This window comes from Lynx rufus, unplaced genomic scaffold (assembly GCF_022079265.1).
Source record: "Lynx rufus isolate CCGP_SWC_20201006 ecotype Redwood Valley unplaced genomic scaffold, mLynRuf1.p SCAF_11, whole genome shotgun sequence".
Taxonomy (NCBI): domain Eukaryota; kingdom Metazoa; phylum Chordata; class Mammalia; order Carnivora; family Felidae; genus Lynx; species Lynx rufus.
Window position 1 is genome coordinate 37,948,946 of NW_025814825.1, and position 24,340 is coordinate 37,973,285.

Genomic DNA, 24,340 nt, shown 5'->3' on the forward strand with positions numbered 1-24,340 from the left:
TCTATTTGTGTCCGAAATGCTTAGGAATGAAGGAAAACTTTGGAGCAAGGGCAGGCTCGGGGAAGAGGGGAACTTAGAACCTTTCCGCCCCGGCCCTGTTGCTTTTCCTACAGGGGTGTCTTCTTGCTTCTTTACTGCCAGCCCTCCTCCCACATCCCCAGCGAGGACCAGCTTCCCCGCGCACCCATCCCGCCCCTCCCCCGCTCCGTACCGGTGACCGCCGTCCTATGGGGCTATGTGGCCAGCACAGCCTTGTCACGTGGCAGCCCGCACAGGAGGAGCCTGGCGGGGGTTCAGGGGCTCGGAGAGCAGCGCCTCGCTGCTGCCGTTTCTCCCCAGCCGCGCCTCCCGCAGGGCCGGGCCTGCTCAGCCAATCAGCTGGCTTTGGGGCTGGGGATTGTGGGAGGAGGGCCCAGGCCCCGCTGGAGAAGCCGTTTAGGGTCGGTACCCCAGGAACCAGCCCTCTGGCCAGAGGGACGCTGGGTTGTGGCATTTCTCCAGCTGCTCCCTACAGGGAGAGAACCCATGGGGCCTAAAGTCTTGACCTCTGACCCTGGGGACGCCCAGCCCAGGCCTGCCCCAGCACCAACAGTCAGGGGGCAGCAAATTTTTAACTAGACACACTGATCATTAACAGGGTAGGAAGGAGTCCAAACTCAGCCTCGCGCAGGGGCAGAGACCAGCTGGGCTTCAGGCCTCTTGCAGAGATGCTGGGCCGTGGAGTCTGGTCTTCCCTGAGGCAGGGGCTGAGCAGGGGCTTGTCCAGGAAGGTGGGGGGCTGGGCCTCAGGAGAGGGAAGGAAGATGGACATTGCAGGCATCTACCCCCCTGTGACCACCCCCTTCACTGCCACCGCGGAGGTAGACTATGGGAAACTGGAGGAGAATCTGCACAAATTGGGTGCCTTCCCCTTCCGAGGTAAGTGGGGCCTGTCCTCTGGGGGACTTGGGGGGAGATGTGGATGACCCCAATCTCCTCAGCCAGTGAGCTACTCAGAGACAGTTGGGTACCCCGGTGGTCCTTTATGGGAAAGGAGCAGGGGGCACTGGTCTGGAGTCAAGAGACAGGCCAGAAGCTCCTTGCTGCTTTGCAACCTTGACTGAATCTCACTGCCAAAGTGCCTTCTTAGCGCAGCATGATTGTGGGGATCAAACTAGCTAATGGGTATAAAAGTCCTTGTCAACCAAACACTGTACAGTTGGGAAGGCAGCTGGGGGTGTCACGTGGCAACTCAGCCAGTGGGCTCGTCCCCCTAAAAGCCGTGTTAGCCCACTCTCTTCTGGGCCAAGCCTCCCTTGGCAGAATTCCTGTTCTGGATCCTCTGACTCATGTCTCTCTTTACACGTGGATCTCCCCTCTCTGAGGCCTGGGACCAGATGTCTGTGACAGTCAACACACGACACAGCCACAGGCACAATAAATGAAGGAAAGAAGAAGTGGTCAGTTCCTCCCATCCTGCCCTGCCAACCCTCATCTATCACCCATGAGGAGTCCCTGAGACAGTCATCTCATTAGCCCCATTTCACAGATGGGAAGCTGGGGCTCAGAATGACACAATCACTTGCCCAAGTTCCCCAGGTCTGACTGCAGGACCATACTTGGTTTCACTCCACTGCACTAACCACTGAATCACTAGACCAGACTGTTTCAACAAATAAAGTATGGTTGGCCCCAGCTTTGGGAATGGAGAGGTTCTGACTGAGGCAGGGCAAGGGGGAAGGGAGTCTAGATTTAAATCACAGCTCTGCCACTGACATAGCTTTGAGATAATCTTTCTAAACCCCACTCTCCCCATCTGACACGGGAGTAATAAGGTGTACATCATAGGATGGCGGGGAGAAAAATCCAAGAGAGTGCAAATGAAAGCATGCTATAAATAGTTAAAGGGTGATATACATTAGAAGGTATTGATCCAGTGATAACAATTGCTAGAATGACAGCACCATTGGCATTGTGGGAAAAGCTGCTTTATGACAGTGACTGCTGGCCTGACTGAAACCCCATCCCAGTGCTGAGGTGATGCGACCCTTCCCTAGGGCACAATGAATGCCCTGTGGATGCCCACATTGAGCAGTGACACAAACTCTAAGTAAATTTCTACTTGGGCTCAGTTCACTGGGGCCTGAAAGTCTGGACCGAGGCCTGGGTCTTTTGAAGCAAACTGAGAATCTTGAATCTTTTATTTATTAAAAAAAATTTTTTAAGTAATCTCTACACCCAATATGGAGTTTAAACTCAGAACCCCAAGATCAAGAGTTGTATGCTCCACTGACTGAGCCAGCCAGGCACCCCTAGCTCCTTGAATCTTAAGAGGAGGGAAGACAAGACTCTTCTTCACCTTCCAGGTTCAAGGACACCCGAGTGCAAGGGGTAGGGAGGGTGAACTTTGCATCCAGTGTCTGCCTGCTACCCAGAGAATCCACGGATACCCACAGGCTCTTCTCTGGACCCTTCCCTTCCTTCTGCCCACTCACCCACTCCTGCAGAGGGCATGGAGGTGCCCAGGAGCACAGGCTGCAGTGGATTTGGCAGGCCGCGGGCCACAGGTGCCCACTAACCTGTCTCCCGTGCAACCCATACAGGCTCCTGTTTCTGCCTCATCTCTCTCTTACCCACACGCCAGGGAGGCAGTGGGCTGTGTAGAAGGAGCTCAGCATCGAGAGTGAGAAGGCCTGGATAAAAGTCCTGGTGTTGCTGGTTATGGCGACCTTGGAGAAATCACTGAACCTCTCTAGTCTGATTTCCTCATTTTAGAATGGAAACTGAGCCACTGGGTTAATGCATTCCTCTCAAGGAGCTCAAAGTGGGAGGCCCTGGCACAAGGAATAGAGCCATAGGGTCCTGTCACTGCTCCCAGGACACAGTCAGAATGCCCAGGAAAGGAGCTGTGAGCAACTTTAGCTGTACAAACAATGTTTCTCTGGCCCTATCCGGGCCCCCAGGGCTGGCTCTGCAGCCCAACACTCAGGGGCAGAGGAAGAAGCCATTGCATACCACATAGCCAGGGCCTCCTGTGATAAGTTAAAGGTCCTTCAAAGAGGAGGTGGGAACCTACTCTTGATGAATCAGTGAACAGTTAAGAGATTCTTCTGGAAGGTATTGCCAAAACTGTGTAGCTCTCTATTTCTACTTGTTTTTGCATTGTTACATTTTCCTGATCATATGAATAAAGAGTATCATTCTTAAATGAAAGTTATAACTAGAGACTGGAAGGTAAGATTGTTGCAGAGGGGCCATTTGGCTCTGAACTCACTCCCACAAACAACCTCAGAGATGAACTTTGAATTGTTATTTCCACATGAGGTTAGTGGATGACCACAGAGCTACTTCAGCAGGACTAGAGAGAAGATGTTACCCATAAAACTATGAGCTTGTATCTTATTCCCTTAGTATGTAGACTGGGGATATTATGGTATATATTGAAGCCTTTACTTTGTTAAATAAAATATTTTGCTTAAAAAAAAACCCCACAGGGTAGGGGAACCTGGCTGGCTCAGTCAGAGGAGCACGTGACTCTTGATCTTGGGGTCATCAGTACACTCATGTGTACACTCCACATTGAGTGTAGAGATAACTATATAAACAAACTTTTAAAAAAAATCACAATTTCTACAACCCTGTTTTGGTATTTCTTCACTTTAAAAAAGTGAAATATACTGAGGCACCCGGATGGCTCAGTTGGCAGAGCGTCTGACTTTGGCTCAGGTCATGATCTCACGGTTCACAGGTTCAAGCCCCGCGTCGGGCTCTGTGCTGACAGCTCAGAGCCTGGAGCCTGCTTCAGATTCTCTCTCTCTCTGCCCCTCTCCCTCTCATGTTCTGCCCCTCTTTCTCAAAAAAATGAACATTCAACAAAATTTTTAAGTGAAAATTATTTTTAAGGAAAAAAAATTTTTTTGAGTAAAAAATATATTTTTTTAAATGTGTTATGTGCCTCTGGAAGAAAAATAGAGTGGCCCAGGCCTGTTTCTCCCCCTGAGACGCTCTGATATAATTTCGGATTGTGGGCCAGGCTTTCCATTGTCTGTACCCACAGAGAGCCTGGCCAGGTGGTCCACCTGCTCACAATCTAAACTGTGCCCTTTAACCAGGGCACATGGAGGAGGGGGGCACATTCTGGGTTTGCAGGTGCCTCACTAAGACAAGAGGTAGCAGCCCCCATCCTGGAATGGCCCCTGAGATCTGGGATCTGGTGAATCCCTCTGTCCTGTCTGCTCTGCCTTCTCAACCCACTGCTTGTCTCCCCCCAGTTATGACCTCATGTTATTCTAGAATGAGCTCTTTCCTGGGCCCCTTTCCTTCTGGACTCTGCTTAGTTAAGGCGGTTGGGGCTACAAATGGGGATGGGATGTGCTAAGCTGCCAGCGGGGGTGGACCTTGAATGGAAGGAGACACCTGTGTCAGGCAGCCAGGGATGGATGCCAGCCTGGCCAAGGGGGTCCTTCAGCCATGGTCAGTGGCTCCTGCCTCCCCCCACCCCCGGGGAGGGGGCACAGGAATAGAGAGGGAGAGAAACCAGAGATTGGAAAATAAGAAGGCTTGAGTTGCAGAATGGGTCTTAAGCAGAAGGTGGAAGAAACTCAGAATTGGGGAAGCTGCTTTTCCACTCACCTTGGGACTAGCTGTCAGGTGGGAGACAGGACTTGGGCCTCAGGAAATGCCTACCAGGTTGGACATGAGGGATGCTGTGGCCTCTCCCCCCCCCCGCCCTGCCCCCCCAACCACCTTCCTCACAATGGGGTTCATTGCTGAGGTGGGAGGGGCATCCTAGGAAGGGTACAGCTGGGGCCCTACCTGCCAGACAGCCTCTGGGAACCTACCCTTTCAAGCATGAACCATACCATCCGGGCTCCTCCACTCCCAGTGTGCTCTTAGCTCTGCCCGCCCAGCCTAGGGTCCTGGAGGCCTTCTTGGAGCTCATCCAGCAACCATCATGCAAGGTGGTGCTGGGGACTGCCCTGTTACTCGGAGGGGGAGGCCTCATGCTGTGGATTCAGAGGAAGAGGAGAAGGAAGGCATCCGCCGCGTCTGCACAAAATGTGCAGGAGCCACCGGAATGTCACAAAGCAAAGAATGAGAACTGGATTAAATCTCACTTTAGTCGCCTCTCCGAAGAGAAGCTGGCCTCCTGCAGCAGCACGGACGCCCCATCACCCGAGAGCGGCAGCAGAGAAGCCAGCACCACCATTCACATGGAGACTCTCACCGCAAGGCAAAGAGAGGCGGGCACAACTCTGTGCCAGGAGTCCTTCACCAGCAAGCAGAGGACGTCTGGGGCCTCAGTGACCAAAGAGACCCACAAGGAGTCTGCAAAATCCTCGTCCACGGACGAGCCCACATGGGCCGCTGTGGCTGCCTGTACCAAGGAGATTGACACCCTAGGACAGCAGCTGGCTAATTCCATGTTGCAGCGTGCCATAGCTTACCAGAACTCAGGCCACCTGGAGTCCAGAGACGTCAACCAGGAGGAGCTGAAGGCCCTCGAGGAGGTGGAGTTGAAGCTGAAAGGGAATTTCCTCACCCAGCGGGAAGCCACCGTAGCTGGCGCGAACCACACACACGCCATCCATGGCCACGGTCACTATGGACACCAGGGTCATCCGAACCACCAGAGCCACAGCCTGCCCAACCGCAGCCACCAGACCTACCACCCCTTTGAAGCCACCTAACCACGGATGGAGACGCCCCTTTCCCCCAACAGGGCTGGCACACAATTGCAGGCCTGTTTTCTCTCCTGTGGCGAGATGGTGCCACCCAAATCCCTTCTTCCTGAAGGGCAGGCCCTGGGCCCCTTTGGCTCTGTGAGTACGGTCTGCCACAGAGGATGGCCCCCGATAGAGGGGGCGGGGGTGGAAGGAAGCGAAGCACCTGAGACGACTCGCAGGCCCCTGAAGACCCACCGGGAGAAGATAGAGGCAGAGCCCAGGAGCAGCTGAGAGCCCCACACTGATGCCGAACGCCTGGAACTGAGCCAATAAAGCCTTGTATACCCTCACTCTGGGTCTGGGGGCTCTGTGGCCAGCCTCAGCACTGGGAAGGGATATGGGGAGAGGCTTCCTGCCCCCAAAGTCCTCTTTGTGTGGGCCTTTATGCTAGGCTGATTCAAGACTCCGTAAATCAGAAAAAAAAAAAAAAAAAAAAGTCCATAAATCTTCTCTGGGTCTCAGGTTCTGGGGGTTGGGCTGTCTCCAGGGAGCTCAGCACCCACCAACCTGCTATTGCCAAAGAAGGAGGAAGCAGCCAGGTGTGGGTGGTGGGGGGATAGACAGGCTTTCAGAAGCTCATAAGCAAACTGGGATGTGGGTCTCCTGTCCTGTTTGGGGTCCTCTTCACCCTGCCTGCTGCTTCTCAAGTCGTGTGGCATCCTGCACTGCAGTGCCCTCCCCCTGCCCCCCTGCTTCCCCCAGCCCACTGGGACCTGCGTTAGTGCCTCCCACCACCTGCCTACAGAGCTCCTGTGCCCCATACTCTCCCTTCTTGTTTATGTTCTTAATGCCGGGGCTGCCGCTGATGCTAGTGCTACTAATTAGTAGTATTGCTAGTAATTTTTTTTTCTTTTCCTATTCAGGCTTTAGTCTACACGATGCTGTGTGTTGTTACAGCAAGGCCCCATAAGGAAGGTTTTGCAGTGTCCCCGTTTTGCAGATGAGACATCTGAGGCTCAGAGGTGTCATTCGCCTGATAGGGCATAGACACTATGCGATGTTGTTGGAGGTGGGGCCCAGCTCTGCCCGACTCCAAAGCTCAGACCCCAAATCCCTTCCCTGTGCTGCCCCTTAGGCCAGTGCCCTGCTGTCCCCACACGGGTCTCCCTCACTCATGCTTATCCCTGCCCTCTTCCCCCCGTGTCCTGATACTCTCTGTGCCCTCCCACAAGCCTGGGACTCTCCCTGCCTCCTCTTCCTGGGTCTAAAGAAGCCGTTTCTGGGGCAAGGGATGATCTCCAGAGGGGCAGCTGTCTCTCCGGTGAAACTTGAGAGAGGTCAGCTCTACAGCACTGTCTAACCCCCCAATGACTCCTTTACATAGAAGTGTCCCATTTGCATCGATTGTGAACTTACCAGTGTTTCCCAGCCTGTTGGCCTCAACCTGTGGGAAGAAGGTCCCCCGAATCCTTGCAAAGGATGGAAAAATCTACAAACACCCTAAGTGTGGTCAATTGATTTTATGGGACATAATTGGAAGCATTTGAATATTTTTATTTTTATTTTTAAGATTTTATTTAAATTTTTATTTTATTTTATTTTAGAGAGAAAGCACAAGCAGGGGAGAGGGGCAGAGAGAGAGGGAGAGAAACTCTTAGGCAGGCTCCATGCTGAACCGACATGGGGCTCTATCCCGTGACCATGGGATCAAGACATGAGCCAAAATCAAGTGTCGGGACATTCAACCCAGTGAGCCACCCAAGCACCTCTGAAGATTTTATTTTAAGTAATCTCCATACCCAGCGTGGGGCTCGAACTCACAACCCTGAGATCGAGCGTCACACGCTCCAGGTGTGTCTGGGTGGCTCTATCAGTTAAGTGTCTGACTTTGGCCCAGGTCGTGATCTCATGGTCTGTGAGCTCGAGCCCTGAATGGAGCCCCACGCCGGGCTCCACGCAGAGGAGCAGAGCCTGCTTGGAATTCTCTCACTCTCCCTGTCTCTGCCCCTTCCCCTCACTGTCTCTCAAAATACAAAAAAAAAAAAAAAAAAGAAAGAAAGAAAAGAGTCACATGCTCCAGCGACTGGGCCAGCCAGGTGCCCCAGTATTTGAATATTTTTAACATTATTAATAGTGACTTTATATAAATACTAATATACATATGCTTTAAAAACTTTTTTTTTAACGTTTATTTATTTTTGAGACAGAGAGAGACAGAGCATGAATGGGGGAGGGTCAGAGAGAGAGAGGGAGACACAGAATCTGAAATAGGCTCCAGGTTCTGAGCTGTCAGCACAGAGCCCGACGCGGGGCTTGAACTCACAAACCCCGAGATCATGACCTGAGCCGAAGTCGGACGCTTAACCGACTGAGCCACCCAGGCACCCCTATACATATGCTTTAAGTTTAAAATACTTCATAACTTCATAACAGGGGTGCCTGGCTGGCTCAGTTGGTAGAGTGCACAACTCTTGATCTCAGGGTTGTGAGTTTAAGCCCCATGTTGGATGTAGAGATTACTTTAAAAAAATAAATAAGGGGAGCCTGGTGGCCTCAGTCCGTAGAGCATGTGGAGCCTACTTTAAAAATACAGTAATTAAATAAAAAATAAAAAGGTAAAATACTTTATGACAAAAATATTAATGGAAAAAAATGGGGTCTGTCATACTAGAAAATGTTGGAGGCTGCTAAATTAGACCAAAAGCGAGGGTGGTGAGGTGTGGCTTCTGAAAGTGATTGTAAAAATGCATAAAATGCATGCGTTTATCTGGAAGATCTTAGATCCCTTATTAAAAGTTTATTGCATACAATTTCAGATTGGCTAATTAGGAATTTGGAATCTTTAAAGAAGTTTAAAACTGGCAAAATTCAACTAAAGTCTGCAAGTTAGTACCTTACCAGCGCTAATTCTCTGGTTCTGATCATTGTACTAAATAAATAGTAAGACCTTATCATTGGTGGAGGTTGGGTGAGGGAGGTGTGGAAATCCCCTGCACTATTTCTGCAACTTTTCTATTAATTTAAAAGTAGTTCAAAATGTCAAGGTTTTATTACAGTTGTGCCATAAGGAAAATGGCCACTAAGCCACCAACTCAAGTATATTCTCTTGGTAAGGAGATATGCATCCCCAGCCCCAAACACTCACTCCTCTTCCCAGGCCGCTCTGGCTCCCTGGAGTGGCCAGCCTGACCATGGGGCCAAGAGAGAGTAGCCTCTGTCATGAGCCCCTTTGTCTTGCAGCTGGAGGGGACGGGAGAGGTTCCTGAGTGCGGCCTCCCCCCCACACCAGCCATCCTCCTCCACCTCAGATGGAAAGCTGCCACCCTTCTCATTTAAGGCTTGCGCACTTTCTCCTGACTCCATAGTAATTACAGCTAACACGGGTTCTCATCCAAGCACTTTATACATAGTATCTCATTTGAGCCTCACAACAATGCTTTAAGGAGAGCACTAATACTCTCCCCATTTTTCATGTGAGGAAGCTGAGGTTTGGTTAAGCCGCGTGCCCAAGATCTCATAGCTAGCTGATCAGGGGCTGCACTGAGAGCTACACCCAGGTTCCTCTGAGTTCAGAACCGCTCCCTGTCTTCACTCCCCGACCCATCCGGGACCCTGGCCCTTCCACTCCTCCAGTCCCCTTGCTGCACCAGCAGAGAGAGGCACATCGGGCCTGAAACTGGGCATCCCTCCAAGGAGAAGGAGGGGGCTCTCGGCGGCATCAGTTCACAGATTTCAGGGTGCTTTCTCTTACCTTTTCTTGTTCGGGCCTTTAACGTAGCCTTATAAGGTAGGATCAAAATGATTTTATTACCATCCCAGAGAAAAGGAAACAGGGACTCAGAGACCTGATATAACTAACTTCCTCAAAAGCCAGAGGGGAGTTGGGTCCAGTGCGTCCCCGACTCTGTGATACTCCCTCTTCCCTAGCCTGGCGTGGCCTCCTCCTCGGGAGTCAGGCCTGGGTCAGATGCTCCTTTACAGGAGACAAGGGAAAGGCCACCGAGAGTCTCGAGCACAGGGGCCTGCTTCCTGTCTGAGAGTGCAAGACCCAGCGGTCTTAACTGCTCAGGGGCCCGTGGCACGGGCCGCCAGAATGAAGCGGGACTTGGGAGTGAGTGGACATGGCTGAAGAAGCAGCTGGAGTAAGAACCGGGCTGGGCGGTGGGGGCAAGGTGGGGGCAAGCGGGCAGGGTTCGGGAGGGAGGGAGATGTCTTTGGCATTTGCACAGAGGGACTGGTGAAAGCCTGACCTCAGAATCCTAGTCAGAGGGTGCTGGTCCAGTCCTCTCCAGGGTTGGCAACTCAAGAGTGGGGGTGGCCCACTGGGAAAGCACTAACACCGTTTGTACCGAGACAGAAGGAGGCTCCTGGCCTGACACGGAGAAATGGATCCTGAGGAGGCAGCACAACAGAAGCCAAAAACTATTTGCCTCAAGATGCTCCCTACAATATCACCAAGGCAAAAAGCTGGCAGGGGGCGGGATTGCTAAGTATCCAGTGAGCCATTCTGGCAGTCCACTGAGTGGAATCTAATGGTGTAGCGAACAGCATGGAAAAAGGTTTGTGGTGAAAAGTTGACTCTACATCACATTGTGTCCCTTAAGGATGACTCACGGGAACAGTCTCTCTTGGTCCCGATGCCAGGAAACTGTGTGTTTCCCCCGGGCAGCTGCTTTGCTTTTATCTGGAGTTCTGCATATCTGTCAGCTGATCACATTTCCCTTTTAGCTCGGACTGTCAGGAAGCTCCAAATCAAAATGATGGCCCATCTTCCTCAACGGTGCAGCGGGGATTTTGTATTGTAGATCAGTATCGCCTCCAGCTTTCTTTTCATTCCTTTCTCCCAAGCAGTCTCCTGTTTATTAATAGTCTCGCCGTGCCGTATGCTGTATTTGTCATCTATTTAAGAACAGTGTTTTGAGGATGGACTGGAGTAGAGAGGAGGAAGAAGAAGGTAGAGAGAGTTAAATGAAAAAGCGGAGAGGAGGATGGTTTTACTAACCTTCCCTTCGGATTCAGTCAAACAGCATCAAATCTCCTGGTCTCTCATGGATTTATAAAAAAGAGTTGACACCTTACCTGGTGATGTTAGAAACTTCTCACATGATCAATAAAACAGGAAAACGTGTTTTTGCCCACTTTCAACCCACTTTTCACCCAGAAAACTGGCAAATATTAATTCTGACAATACCCGGTGTTGACACGGATGAACACTAACAGACTCTTCTATGTGCTGATGGGGTATGAACTGGCTAATGAGAGAGATGTTTGGCATGTGAAAATGCACATATGTGTGACGCAGCAATTACAAACCTAAAGAAACCGTGGAGAAGCTCAGACATGGGCACAGAAGACTGTAGAACATGGTTGTTTCAGCATTGTTTGTAATAGCAAAACTAAGGAAACATTCTAAGTGTCCTCGGAGGGAAAATGAAAAGTAAATTGTAGTCTGACTTCAAATAGAATATTCTGTAGCCGTTAAAATGAATGAATCAGAACTGTGCGCTGCTATGGACAAAGCTCACAGCATAATCTTGAGCAAAAATAGCAGACTGCAGGAGGTTGTATGATCTTGATTCCATTTCTATACAGTTTAAAATGGCCACAACTGTTATATGTTGTTTATGGGTCCATATGTATGTCTTAGGGTATAAGACTTGAGTGGGAACAATAGCACCTGAGTCAGGACGGTTAGAGGAGGAAGAAAAACGTGATAGGGGAGGGTTGCCATGACTGTTGGGTACGCACCTGTGGGTTACATTATCATCGATTCTTTGGGGTATAGCTGACACATTTCATTAACACAAAGAAAAACGGTGTGGACACTGTGACCGCAACTGGGTGAAACATTCTGCCTGCCTCAGGACAAAGATGAGAAGGAGATACGCGCAAAGCTATGGTGTTGGGAGGTAGGAACCTGTGTGAGTGTAACACCAATATCCTGGTTGTTCATCAGGCTTCGTGGTGCAGGGCTCCAATGGCGAGTTCCCCTTCCTGACCAGCATCGAGAGGCTGGAGGTGGTGAGCCGAGTCCGCCAGGCCATGCCCAAGGACAAACTGCTGCTAGCTGGCTCTGGCTGCGAGTGTGAGGCCACAATGCTCTGGGCCCTAGGGGTACTTGGGGGTGCCTGGGGTGGGAAGCCAGGCTCCTTGGCCCTGGGGCTGGTTCAGCCTGCTGGTTCCTTCCCTTCTGCCCCCCTTGCTTGCCCCAGGGTCCTAGCCCTGCCCTTCTGCCTCCTGCTCTCACCCTCCATGGCCTACAGGGAAGACTCCCTCTTTCCTCCTGCAGCCACTCAAGCCACGGTGGAGATGACTGTGAGCATGGCCCAGGTTGGGGCTGACGCCGCCATCGTGGTGACCCCTTGCTTCTATCGTGGCCGCATGAGCAGCGCCGCCCTCATTCACCACTACACCAAGGTAGGGTGTGAGGGCTGGGCATGGGTTTGGGGCCTGGGACCAAGGGAAGGCTGGACGAGGAGAGGAGACTGCCTGGGGAGAGGAGGCAGAGAGGCCAGGGGCCAAGGGGTGAGCCTACTTCCATGAATGACACCTGTGGGACGGGAGGGATGTCCCCAGGCACTAGCCGCCACCTGGTGCCGGGCCACTGGCCCGGCCACACTGTGTTGCTGTTTCCTCCCCTCTCAGATGGTCGGAATGATGGTGTCTTCCTCACAGGGTTGTTGTGAGGACTAAGTTCCATCAGAATATAGAGGACTTAGAACTGAGCTTGGCACACAGAAAGCACTCATGAAATATTACTCATCAATTGCTTACAAGCAGGGCACGTGGCACTGTGACTTCTAGTCCAGGAGGTAGGCCTGTCCAGGGGTCCCGTAGCGCCCCAGGCCCGGAGCTGGTGGTGGTGGGCTGGTGGCGGGCCTGGGGCAGCTGCCCTCTGCCTCTCCCCTCTTCTCTGCCTCTCGCAGGTCGCTGACCTCTCCCCGATTCCTGTGGTGCTCTACAGCGTCCCAGCCAACACGGGGCTGGACCTGCCGGTGGATGCGGTGGTCACGCTTTCCCAGCACCCAAACATCGTGGGCATCAAGGACAGTGGTGGCGATGTGAGTGGCAGCAGCTTCTGGCTGGGGCTCCTTCCTCTTCTCCTGTGCTAGCGACTTCAGGGCAGCTCTGGAACCCGCTCCAGTCCTGGGCTCCTGTTTGGGTTCTTTCCATCGTGTGGGCTCTCTGGGGCTTTGTCTGAGTTCTGGGGCGGCTCTCTGGGGCCTGGGCTCTCCTCCCACCCTCGCTCAGCCCCCTTCTCCGTTGGTATTGAGGCTCTGGGTGCAGCTCTCACCCGGGTTTGCTGTTGCAGGTGACCAGGATGGGGCTGATTGTTCACAAGACCGGGAGGCAGGATTTCCAGGTGTTGGCTGGATCGGCTGGCTTCCTGCTGGCCAGCTATGCCGTGGGTAGGCCTCCCGCCGCTCTCACACCGTCATGGGTGGTACACCCAGGACCCGTGCCCACCCACCCCCACCACCCTGGGTGTGCTGGGAGAAACCATGCAGGCTGCGTCTGGGTCTGCAGGGGGCCCTTTGCCAGCCTGTCTGCTTGGAAACCTCAGAAGTCTCAATATTGGGTGCTTACGAGTGACCTTCTTGGGCAGAAGAGGGTGGCTCTGTACCATCCTTGGTCTGTAGCAGGGATGCCTGCTGTTCTAAGTCCTGAGCTCGGTGCTTCGGTAACAGACTTAGCTCCTCTGATCTCACCTTGTAAATCATTCTCTGAGGACACAGGCCTTAGGGCCTCTCCTCTCATCCGGGAGTCTGGCTTCCTCTCACCTGGGTGCTAGGCCGGAAGGAACTGTCAGTCCTGTAGGAATGGGCCAGGGACCTTCAGCTGCCTGATTCTGTTCCAGTTCAAGGTCCCGGGAATGTCACCATTGGACCAAATGAGCTTGTCTGTTGTGGGTCAAGGTGCTTGGGTTCGGGTTGGTTTTAAGCCCTCAAGGGGGAGGAGAAGAAGCATTTTCTCCCTTCGGCTGAAGCCTCAGCAAGTGCAGATCTGAGTTACTTTTCTGGTGCTGCAGAGGGCAATGCCCATTCCTTTTTTCTGGTCTCCACAGACTTTGGCTTATTGTCTAGGACCTTGCACATCTCTCCTCTGCCACGTCACAGTCTCTATAGAGCAATGGCAGAAGAGGGGACCAATTGAAGCCTCGTTCCTGAGGGGGGCAGCTGGAAAGAGCACAGGCTCTGGAGGCTCGGGGATGTGAGTTGGAATCTCAGCTCTGCCATGTACTGGGTACCGCCCGGCAAGGTGTTCAACCTCTCTGGGCTGAACTTCTACCCTCTAAAGCAGAGGGGTGTTACAAGAATTTGAGAGCATTGGCCCCGTGTCTGCATAGTGCCTGGCACAGAGTGGGGATCAGTAAATGGCAGCTATATAAGCTCATTCCAAATTTCTCACTCTCCAGTCTTGAGGCCACTCCTAACTAGACTTAGAATCACATCCCAGGCTGGCAGAGTGGCAGGGCCTCCTGAGATCACAGCCAGCCCGTTTTCATTGCCCAGATAAGAACAAAGAGGACCGGGAGGTCTATGACTTGTGCAAGTTCATGCAACCAATGGGAGGAAATGCCTGGTCTCCTGACTGTGTCCAGAGCTCTTTCCACTGCCCCCTATCCCCAGCACTGTCCCAGGCTGAATTCACTGGGGGGAATAAGATTTCAGAAGAGCAAAGGCTTCCCGTCCACTCCACCCCCTTCCCGCACGGATGAGTCAGGGGGCTATTAGAGGATCATGGAGGTGTCAAGTGGCAGGTGGGACTTTACTCTGGGAGGTGTATTGGGGGGGGGTGCACGGAAGGAACTGTTCTCAGGTTAGCCTCAGGCTCTGTTCCCTGACCTTCAGCCTGTGGGATTCTACTTCAAATATGCTGGCAGCTTTTCTCTCTGGAAATCTGTTCTCTGTGGACTCACAGAGCATGCCTTTGACATGGCCGGCCAGTGGCACAGAAATCCACATCCTCTCTCCCCAGAATAAGGGGTGCTGGGGACCAGGGTCTGACATTGTCTGTGAGAAGAGGCTCTGGCTGATGTTCTGCATCTTACTCTGGGGCAGGAGCTGTGGGGGGCGTGTGTGCCCTGGCCAATGTCCTGGGGGCTCAGGTGTGCCAGCTGGAGCGACTCTGCCTCACAGGGCAATGGGAAGATGCCCAGAAGCTGCAGCACCGCCTCATTGAGCCAAACACTGCGGTGAGTTCCCAGCCAATGGCCCCAAGGCACGGGGTGGGGGGAGGGGGGGTGTCTGTGTCCTCACTGGAGCAGGAGCCAAGGCAGGCACAGGGGTCCCCACTTAGCCTCTTCCCTTTCAGAAAGTCCTTTTAGAGAATATCCCAGTGTGGGAACTCCTTGTGCCTCTCCAGAAAATCATGACTTCAGACAAAGTTGAGCCCTATTGGTTGCATTGGAATTCATCTAGGGTGCTAGTTAAAATTCTAATCCTTTAGGCCCAGGAATAAGCCTTGAAACAAACATCTTGGCTGATTGTGGTGACATAAGTAATCCTGGGACCTTGCTTAGAGATGCAGTGCCTAGAAAGAGTGAGCCGTGGGCCTTTCCATCAGCTTTATAAAGGGCCAAATCCTGGAAAACAGAATGATTGGGAATAAAGGAGTTGGAAGGCTGGAGGCATTCAGAGCCCAGATTTCCCAGGAGAGTTTTGTCTTCAAATAGTCTATTTCTGAGGCATCTGGGTGGCTCAGTCAGTTAAGCATCCGACTCTTGATTTCAGCTCAGGTCATGATCTCATGGTTCGTGAGTTTGAGCCCCGCATCAGGCCTTACCCTGAAAGCATGGAGCCTGCTTGGGATTCTCTCTCTCTCCCTCTCTCTCTCTCTGGCCCTCCCCTGCTCACACGTGCTCATGCTCTCACTCTCTTTCTCTCTCTCTCTCCAAATAAATACATAAACATTTAAAAAAATCTATTCTGCAGTCAGACGGTGTACCCCAATTCCATATTGGGCAAGTCAAGGAGAAGAGCCAAGGTGGAATGCCTGTCAAGAGCCAGGCAGTGCTGTTCAGAGCCACACTGGAGTCTGAGGCAGGAAGGAAAATGTGTGTTCCTATAGACACGTTTGTATATATTTTTTATTTTATTTATTTTATTTTTTTATTTTTTAAATGTTTTATTTTATTTTTGACAGAGAGAGAGAGAGAGAGACAGAGACAGAGACAGAGCATGAGTGGGGGAGGGGCACAGAGAGAGGGAGACACAGCATCTGAAGCAGGCTCCAGGCCCTGAGCTGTCAGCACAGAGCCCAACACGGGCCTCAAACTCACAGACCGAGAGATCATGACCTGAGCTGAAGTCGGACGCTAAACCGACTGAGCCACCCAGGCGCCCCTCTATATTTTAAATTAAACTTTTAATTATGAAATAACTGTAGATTCAGATGAAGTTGTAAGAAATAATACAAGAGAGTCCATGTACCTGTCCTCTAGTTTCCCACAATGGAACATCTCACAAAATTAAAGTACAATATCACAACCAGGATTTTGACATTGGTACAGTCAAGATACAGAGTATTTTTATCACCAGAAGGATCTTTCATGTTATGTTTTTATGGTTACATCTACTCACCTCCTACCTCCATCCTGTCCTTAACTCCTGGCAACCACAAATACGTTCACTGTTTTTATTGTTTTGTCAGCTCAAGACTGCTATGTGAATGGATTCAGAGTATATAACCTTTTTTTTAAAAAAAAAAATGTTTATTTATTTATTTTTGAGAAAGAGAGAGCATAACGGAGGAGGGGCAGAGAGAGGGAGACAGAATACCAAGCAGGCTCTGAGCGGTCAGCACAGAGCCCTACGTGGGGCTCAAACCCATAAACCGCGAGATCATGAGCTGAACTGAAGTTGGATGCTTAACTGACTCAGCCACCCAGGCGCCCCAGAGTATATAACCTGTTGCAATTGGCTTTCCTCACTCAGCATAATTCCGTGCAGATTCAAAGTTGTTGCCTGGGGCAATAGCCCATTCCTTTTTATTGATGAATAGTGTTTCATGGTACAGCCATACCATAGCTTGTGTAACCATTCACTTGTTGAAGGACAACTAGATTGTTTCCAGTTTGGGACCATTTTTTTCTATTTTATTTTTTTTTAATGTTTGTTTATTTTTGAGAGATACAGAGTGCAAATGGGGGAGGGGCAGAGAGAAACACAGAATCTGAAGCAGGCTCCAGGCTCTGAGTTGTCAGCACAGGGCCGGACTCAGAGCTCGAATCACAACTGAGACATCATGACCTGAGCCGAAGTCAGACACTTAACTGACTGAGCCACCCAGGCGCCCCAGTTAGGGCCTATTAAAAGTTGCTGTGAACATTCATGTACAAGCTTTTGCGTGACCATAAATTTTCATTTTTCTGGGATAAATACACAGTTGGTAGGTCATATGATGATTGCATGTTTAGTTTTTTAAGAAACTACCAAAATGTTTTTCGGAGTGTTTTACATTTATATCAGTGTAAATGTATGACTGACTCATTTTCTCTGCATCTTTACCAGCTTTAGGCACTGTGACTACTGTTTAAAACATTTTAGCCATTCTGATAGGTGTGTTGTAACACTTCATTGTGCTTTCAATTTGCATTTCTCTGATAGCTAATGCTATTGAACATCTTTTCATGTTTTTATTTGCCACCTCTATATCTTCTTTTTGTCCTGTCCCACCATCTGTATATCTTCTTAAAAAATTTTTTTTTCAATATTTATTTTTTGAGAGAGAGAGAGAGAGAGAGAGAGAGCGAGCAGGGTGGGGCAGAGAGAGAGGGAGACACAGAATCTGAAGCAGGCTCCAGGCTCTGAGCTGTCAGCACAGAGCCCAACATGGGGCTCAAACTTACAAACCATGAGATTATGACCTGAGCCGAAATCAGACACTTAACCGACTGAGCCCCGCCTGAGCCCCAGGCACCCCTATATCTTCTTAAATTAAATGTCTGTTTATGTCTCTTGCCTATTTTATGATTGGATTTTTTTTTTTTTACTGTTGAATTTTGGAAGTTCTTTCTTTATATCTTTTAGATACCAGTCCTCTGTGAGGTATGTGGTTTGCAAATATTTTCTCTGAGTCAGTAGCTTGTCTTGTCATTCCTTTTTTTTTTTTTTTAAGTTTATTTGTTTATTTTGAGAGAGAGAGAGAGAGAGAGGATCCCAAGCAGGCCCTGCACTGTCAGCAAAGAGCCTAACATGGAGCTCAAACTCACGAACCATGAGATCATGACCTAAACCAAAACGAAGAGTCAGACACTTAACCTCCTGAGCCACCCATATGCCCCTTGTCATTCTCTTAACAGGTTTTTTGCGGGACAAAAATTTTTAATTTTGATGAAGTCCAATTTATCAATATTTTTATTTGTATTTATGCTTTTAGTGTCAACTCTAAGAAGACTTTTCCTAGCACTAGATGGTGAAGATTTTCTCCTGTTTTTCCTAAAAGTTTTATAGTTTTAAAAGTCCATGACCCATTTTGAGTTAATTTTTGTATGATGTGTGAGACTTAGGTGGAGGGTTTTTTTGTTTGTTTTGTTTTTCTTTTCGCTTCTGGATATTCACTTGCTCCAATATTGAAAAGATGATCTTTCTTCCACTGAATTACTTTTGCACCTTTGTCAGAACTCAGTTGGGCATATTTGTGTGGTTCTATTTCTGGGTTCTCTGTTGCTTCCATTATCTATGTCTATCTATTCCTCTGTAAAACCATACAAAATTATTCTAAAGTTTATATGAAAGGCCAAGGAATTAAAAACTAGCTAAAACAATTTTGGGAAAAAATAACAAAGTGGGAAGAATTAGTCTACTGATTTTAAGATTTAAAAAAATTTTTATTTTATGTTTATTTTTGAGAAAGAGTGTGTCAGAGTGTGAGCAGGGGAAGGGCAGAGAGAGAGGGTGACCCAGAATCTGAAGCAGGGTCCGAGCTGTCAGCACAGAGCCTGACGTGGAGCTCGAACCCACGAACCATGAGATCATGACCTGAGCCGGAGTCAGACGCTTAACCGACTGAGCCACCCAGGAGCCCTTGATTTTAAGATTTATTATATACCTACAGTAATCAAGTCTGTGTGGTTTTGCAGAAGGTATTGAATTTTGTCAGATCTTTTTCTTCATTGATTGATATGATCATGTGATTGTTTTTCCTCTTAGGCTGCTGATACGGTGAGTTACATGGATAATTTTCTAATATTGAACCAAACTTGCATTCCTGGAATAAACCCCACATAGTCATGGTGTGTAACTTGTTCATATGTTGCTGAGTTACATTTGCTAATTCTTAGTTGAAGATTTTTCTGTCTATGCATAGGAGATATTGGTATGTAGTTTTCCCCTTTTTTTGGCACTTTGTCTGATTTTGGTATCAGGGTAATAATAGCTTCATCAGTTGACTGGGAAGTATTCCCTCCTCTTCTATTTTCTGGAAGGGACTGTGTAGAATTGGTGTTAAATCTTCCCTAAACATTTTTAGAATTCTCCAGTGAGGCCATCTGGACCTGGAAATTTCTTTTGAGGGGAGGTTTTTAAAAGTACACCTCTGCCCTTGGCCTCCACTGACACCTCCCTGACCTGAAGGGGTAGGAATGCTTCCTTACTGCTTCCCACCTGGCCTCCACTGACTTTGCAAATATGTCTGGGGGGAGTGGCTTCCTAAGTGTGGGCGGTGGTGTGAAAAGTTCTGACTTTCCTCCTTGGGCCTCTGCTGAAAACATCTGTTGTGGAGGGGGTAAAGTGGGGGGTAGAAGTTCTGGCTTCCAATTCAACCTTTGCTAGCCTGGGTGGGGGTAGGGCTATAGTTTTTTTCTGAGATACTTGGCTGGAGCAGAGTGGTGATGGCCTAAAAGTTTTCCATCTTGCTGGGCTGCAACTTCTTGGTCCTTGGCTTGAGTGAACAGGCTTTTTTGGGAGCTTTTATTATCTGTACCCATTGAATGCATTTCAGCATCGCCGGCTGCTTCAAATTCAAGTGGAGGCCAGGGAACTTACTGCTGTGTTCCTTGGGTCCTGAAGTCCCTAGTTCATCTTCTTTCTCTCTACCTTTTGGAGTCTCATGTTTGTTTTTATATAATGTGCAAGGTTTTTTAGTTATATTTGTTGGGAGGAATAGGGCAAAGTACATTTATTCCCTCTTCCTGAAAGTGGAAACTCTAAGTTTCTTTCTTTCTTCCTTTCTTTCTTTTCTTTCTTTCTTTCTTTCTCCTTCCTTCCTTCCTTCCTTCCTTCCTTCCTTCCTTCCTTCTTTCCTTCCTTTCTTTTCTCCAGCCCTGAGATCAAGAGTTGTAGGCTCTGAGCCAGCCCTCTAAGTATTTTTCTAAATGGTAATCCCTCCCTGTAGAACATTAAACTATTTGAAAAAAAATTTGAAAAATTAAAAAGTAAGTATATTAAAACATCCTTCTTCTAGTTTTAAGTATTATATATATTAAAAACATAATTTATTATAATTTTGCTTTCCCAGCTTGAATAGAAACAACCTCATCAAAAATTTGTTTTTCTGCATCTACTCCTAGAAAAAAAAATGAACCAATGAAAAATGCACAACACATGTATAGAAGGGCCCGCGTTTGCTTTTGCCTCAGGTTACATGTGGCAGGGCATGGGTCTGTTGGATCTGGTCTTTGTTTAAAACACTGACACTTTGTTCATTTATGGATTTTTTTTCTTGCATCGGTTTTGATTTTTTAAAAAATATGGCACTAAATATTACTTACCTTGATGACTGATTTCTTTGGCATTCCCTTAAGTTTTGTATCTGAGCTGGTAGTCCCAGGCTAAGCGGGTAATGTTTTGTTTGGGTAAAGTGGGGGGTGGGCTCTAGATCTCCCTCACGGCTTATAGGTTTACCTCCAAGGGGCAGATTCACTCAGAGTTAGAGAAGGGACAGCTGGGGAGGCAAGCACGAGTCTCCTGAATGTGACGGTCCTCCTGGGATAGGATAGTCTATTCAGAGGGTGGAAGAACTGCAGAAGTGAGGGCCATCAGGGAACACACTGTCCTTTGTGTACTGGACATGCCACTGGGGTGGGACCTCTGCTGTCCACTCCCACCCACCTGCAGGAGAGTCGGTCCCAGAAGCTGCATTCCCCCAGGACAGGAAAAGGGGTAACTTTTAGGTCTCCTGGGATCGGGTCTCACAGTGGCATTTTTCTCGTATGACTCTTGTGACGTGGGGTCGGTGTTGTCCTCTCCCTCGTTCTACAGATGAAGCAGCGGGCGGCCCCTTGGGAAGAGAGGATGTTTGCTACCGTCCTAGCTCTCTGCATGCCATCCTGCCTTACTCTCCACTCTGTGCCTCCTCCTGTGCCAACTCTGGGCACACACTCAGGAATGCCTGGAACACCTTTCTGCTGCCTGGGCTGTGGGCTCAGCCACCCCAGGAGCGGCTTGATGTCACCCTATTGCCCTGCTTGAACACAATGTCCTTCCTCCGCCTTCCCACCCAGCCGGCCTCCTGCCCTGGCTATATTTAGGACTTTCCATGCTCTTTACACACCAAAGCATTCAATTCTTTCTGTGGGTCTGAGGAGGGGGCAACTCTGAGATCTTATACACCTATGGTGGACGAAGACTTTTCTCTAGGTACTTCTTGTTTCTATCCTCTCTCCTAGGTCTTTCCCACCCCGCTCAGGTTTTGGGTGAAAAGCCCAGGTTATTAGAACATCATGGCTGAGGCCAGGCTTAGGAGGAGGGTGGCTTGTCACTCATTCCAAGAAAAAATTCCCTGGCGTCGAGTGGTAAATAGTTACTAGTCAGTCATTCATCAGTGGCTCTCAACTTTTTTACCCCAAGAAACCCCTTTTATTATTTTACTCTTCGTGAAGCCCACCCTTCTAAGGTTTTAACTTCCCTTCAAATAAAACTTTATTAAGTAATGATTACATTCTTAGTTTTTGGGTAGTCAAAGAGTCTTCTAACACTTCTAATCAGCATGAAATAACCAGTTGCTATGCCAAAAGCCAAGAAGCTCGATAATTCATTTTCTGTAAGACCCCATGCATGATTTTAAGTTATGACAATAGCTTTAGGTCCCTCATGACAATGGGTAACACTTTAGAGATCATGTTGTCCAGCCCCCTCATTTTTTTAGACAGAACTTGCTCAGATATAGTAAGTTCGTGATATAAGGTTACACAGTGAAACTTGTCAGGGCAACTGATGCGTTGTTTTTCAGAGTTGGGGTCAGCGAGGTGCTATGGGTGGGTGGGGGTCCCTGCTGCAGGGCCAAAGTCTGGACTATGCCTAAAGTTCTCACACACCCTTCCCCTTCCTGACTCCCAGGGCACACCAGGCCTGGGAACTGGTTCCTGGAACCTGGGCTGCAGACCTGTGATGATCTAGTGCCCAGGCCCAAAGTATTGCTATCTTCTTGCATCCCAGCTTGATGACCAAATGCCACTTTTCTCCCCAATGGGGTGGATTTTACCCCTAAAACTAGAGGAGGTGACTTCCTTCCTTAATCTGAATTTTTGGCATCGTGTTCTCTACTGCTGACCTGCCTTCTGGTCTCTCAATCCGGATTTCCAATCTACCCTGGTGTCACAGATTTGATAAAGTTACTTTACAAAGGGGGGCGCCTGGGTGGCTCAGTCGGTTAAGCGACAGACTTCGGCTCAGGTCATGATCTCTCAGTTTGTGAGTTCGAGCCCCTCATTGGGCTCTGTGCTGACAGCTCAGAGCCTGGAGCCTACTTCAGATTCTAAGTCTCCCCCTCTCTCTACCCCTCCCCTGCTCACCCTCTGTGTCTCTCTGTCTCTCAATAATAAATAAACGTTAAAAACAAAAAGTTACTTTACGAGGGGAGGAGGGTGGGAACCTTAACTTTCTGAGAGTGACACGTGTCTGGATCCCAGACATGTGTGGGCAGGGATTCCCCAGTTTCTTCTAACAGGCCCTGCTTCACAGGTGACCCGGCGCTTTGGGATCCCCGGGCTGAAGAAAACCATGGACTGGTTTGGCTACTACGGAGGCCCCTGCCGCGCCCCCTTACAGGAGCTAAGCCCCACGGATGAGGAGGCGCTGCGTATGGATTTCACCAGTAATGGCTGGCTCTGAGAGCAAGGAGAGGACATGCCTGGCCTGAGCCCATCTCGTCTTCCTGCCTTGTACCTGGAGCTGAAGAGGCACATGGGCCTGTTTCCCTAGTTCAGCCTTGCAGGTAGCCTCTGACCAGGCTCTGCTGTGCACACCCACTTCCTATTTTCATAGTCCTATGACTGCTGGCATTTGTATCCTGAACTCTGGCTCTCTAGAGACCTTCAGTCTGGGAAGGAGCAAGTGCTTTCCTGTGCCCCAGGACATGTGACTAGGAGCCAGAGGGGAAGAACGGGGGGGGCAACCAGGTGCAAGGAAGGTCATGTATCTTACTGATGGGAAGACCGCTGAGACTTGGGGTATACACCTGAGCCCAGCACATGCAGCACAGAGCCCGGGCTATTCTTAAGAACCCAAGTTCTGACTCCTTCCAGGGAAAGTGGTGGGTTAGGAAACCTGATCAGAAAAGCATCACTAGCCTTTGAAATCCAACCCCACCCCCACCCCGTCTGCATTCCAGACACAGCGCTCTTTCCTAAACCCATTTTGATCATCTCATATTCTTATCTCTAGCCTTGATCTTAACTAGAGAGCACAGACCCAGCCCAGTGATTTACCAGAATTGGTAAATAATGACACCTGGTGGATAAATGTTACATTCTAGGAGACTTCTAGCTAACCTAGGTCTGAAACATTAGGGAAGAAGACTTGGCCTGAGACCTGGCCATCCTCTTGCCTGTAGGCACTGTGCTTTTATTGTTAAAAATAATATTTTGTTCTTGCAATAAAGTTGAGTAAGTTAAAACAGTGTGGCTATGTAAAAATTGACACTTCACTGCTAAGCAAGCCTTAGGTTTCCTGCCTAGATGTCAAGAACCTTCCTAGAGGCAATTTAACTTTTTTTAAGTTTATTTATTTTTGAGAGGAGAGGAAGCGTGTGGTGGGGAGGGACAGAGAGGGGGGAGGGACAGAGGATCTGAAGCAGGCTCTGCACTGACAGCAGAGAGCCCAGATGTGGGGCTTGAACTCAGGAACCATAAGCCAAACTCAGGAACCTGAGCTGAACTCTGACACTTAGCTGACTGAGCCACCCAGGCGCCCTGAGGCGATTAAACTTGTCAAGGCCTTCTCAGCTTTGAGAGAGGCCTTAACAATACTCAGCAAACATAGGTATTAGATTAGCAGTGGCCTAGAGGAAAGGCTTAGTTGAAGTTTTGAGTGGGAGGCAGGAGGCAAAAAAGTTCAACTAAGATATTTTAGAAACATGTAGCCCATTAATCAGAAAGGTTGCTTTCTCCAAAAATGTTTAACTTTTAGTGATACTTGACTAGTGGCAGTAAACCAGGGATGAATTTTTTAAAAATTACTCTGGCTGAAAAGGAAGGTAAACAGATTCTTGTTTAGGACAGAGGCTAGAGGGAAGGTGTGAATCTTCAACTGAAATCCGCCATCTGGATGGTACTGAGGCTTGGGGCTTAGCACTTGGGCTCTTCTCACAGGCAAAGTCTGGCAGATCTGGGCTCAGCGGAGAATCTAGCTTAAGGAATGGGGCAAAAAATTAGGGCTCGGGAGGCTGGCTAGTACACTGGTAAAAGCACTCAACCTCTGGGCTTAAATTAAGCAGGCCTGCATTTAAGTTCTTAGAGCTGCCATTTATGGTCT

General features: G+C 49.3%; 2 protein-coding genes across 3 annotated transcripts; both read left to right on the forward strand.

Annotated features, from left to right (window-relative positions):
- The first annotated feature begins 425 nt into the window (after positions 1–425).
- HOGA1 (4-hydroxy-2-oxoglutarate aldolase 1) lies at positions 426–23,415 on the forward strand. Of its 2 annotated transcripts, none has more exons than XM_047072667.1 (7): positions 426–918; positions 11,602–11,730; positions 11,935–12,062; positions 12,572–12,706; positions 12,958–13,054; positions 14,708–14,841; positions 22,550–23,415. In XM_047072667.1, exons 1-7 carry the CDS (start codon positions 708–710, stop codon positions 22,697–22,699), a joined length of 984 nt encoding a protein of 327 aa, XP_046928623.1. In that variant the 5' UTR covers positions 426–707; the 3' UTR covers positions 22,700–23,415. The 2 variants fall into 2 exon arrangements, with proteins under 2 accessions (XP_046928623.1, XP_046928624.1); XM_047072668.1 differs by lacking the exon at positions 22,550–23,415 and adding an exon at positions 20,849–21,119.
- Positions 4,983–5,685, forward strand: CUNH10orf62 (chromosome unknown C10orf62 homolog). Its single transcript, XM_047072666.1, has one exon. The coding sequence runs from the start codon at positions 4,983–4,985 to the stop codon at positions 5,667–5,669; it is 687 nt and encodes a 228-aa protein (XP_046928622.1). The 3' UTR covers positions 5,670–5,685.
- Positions 23,416–24,340: the final 925 nt, after the last annotated feature.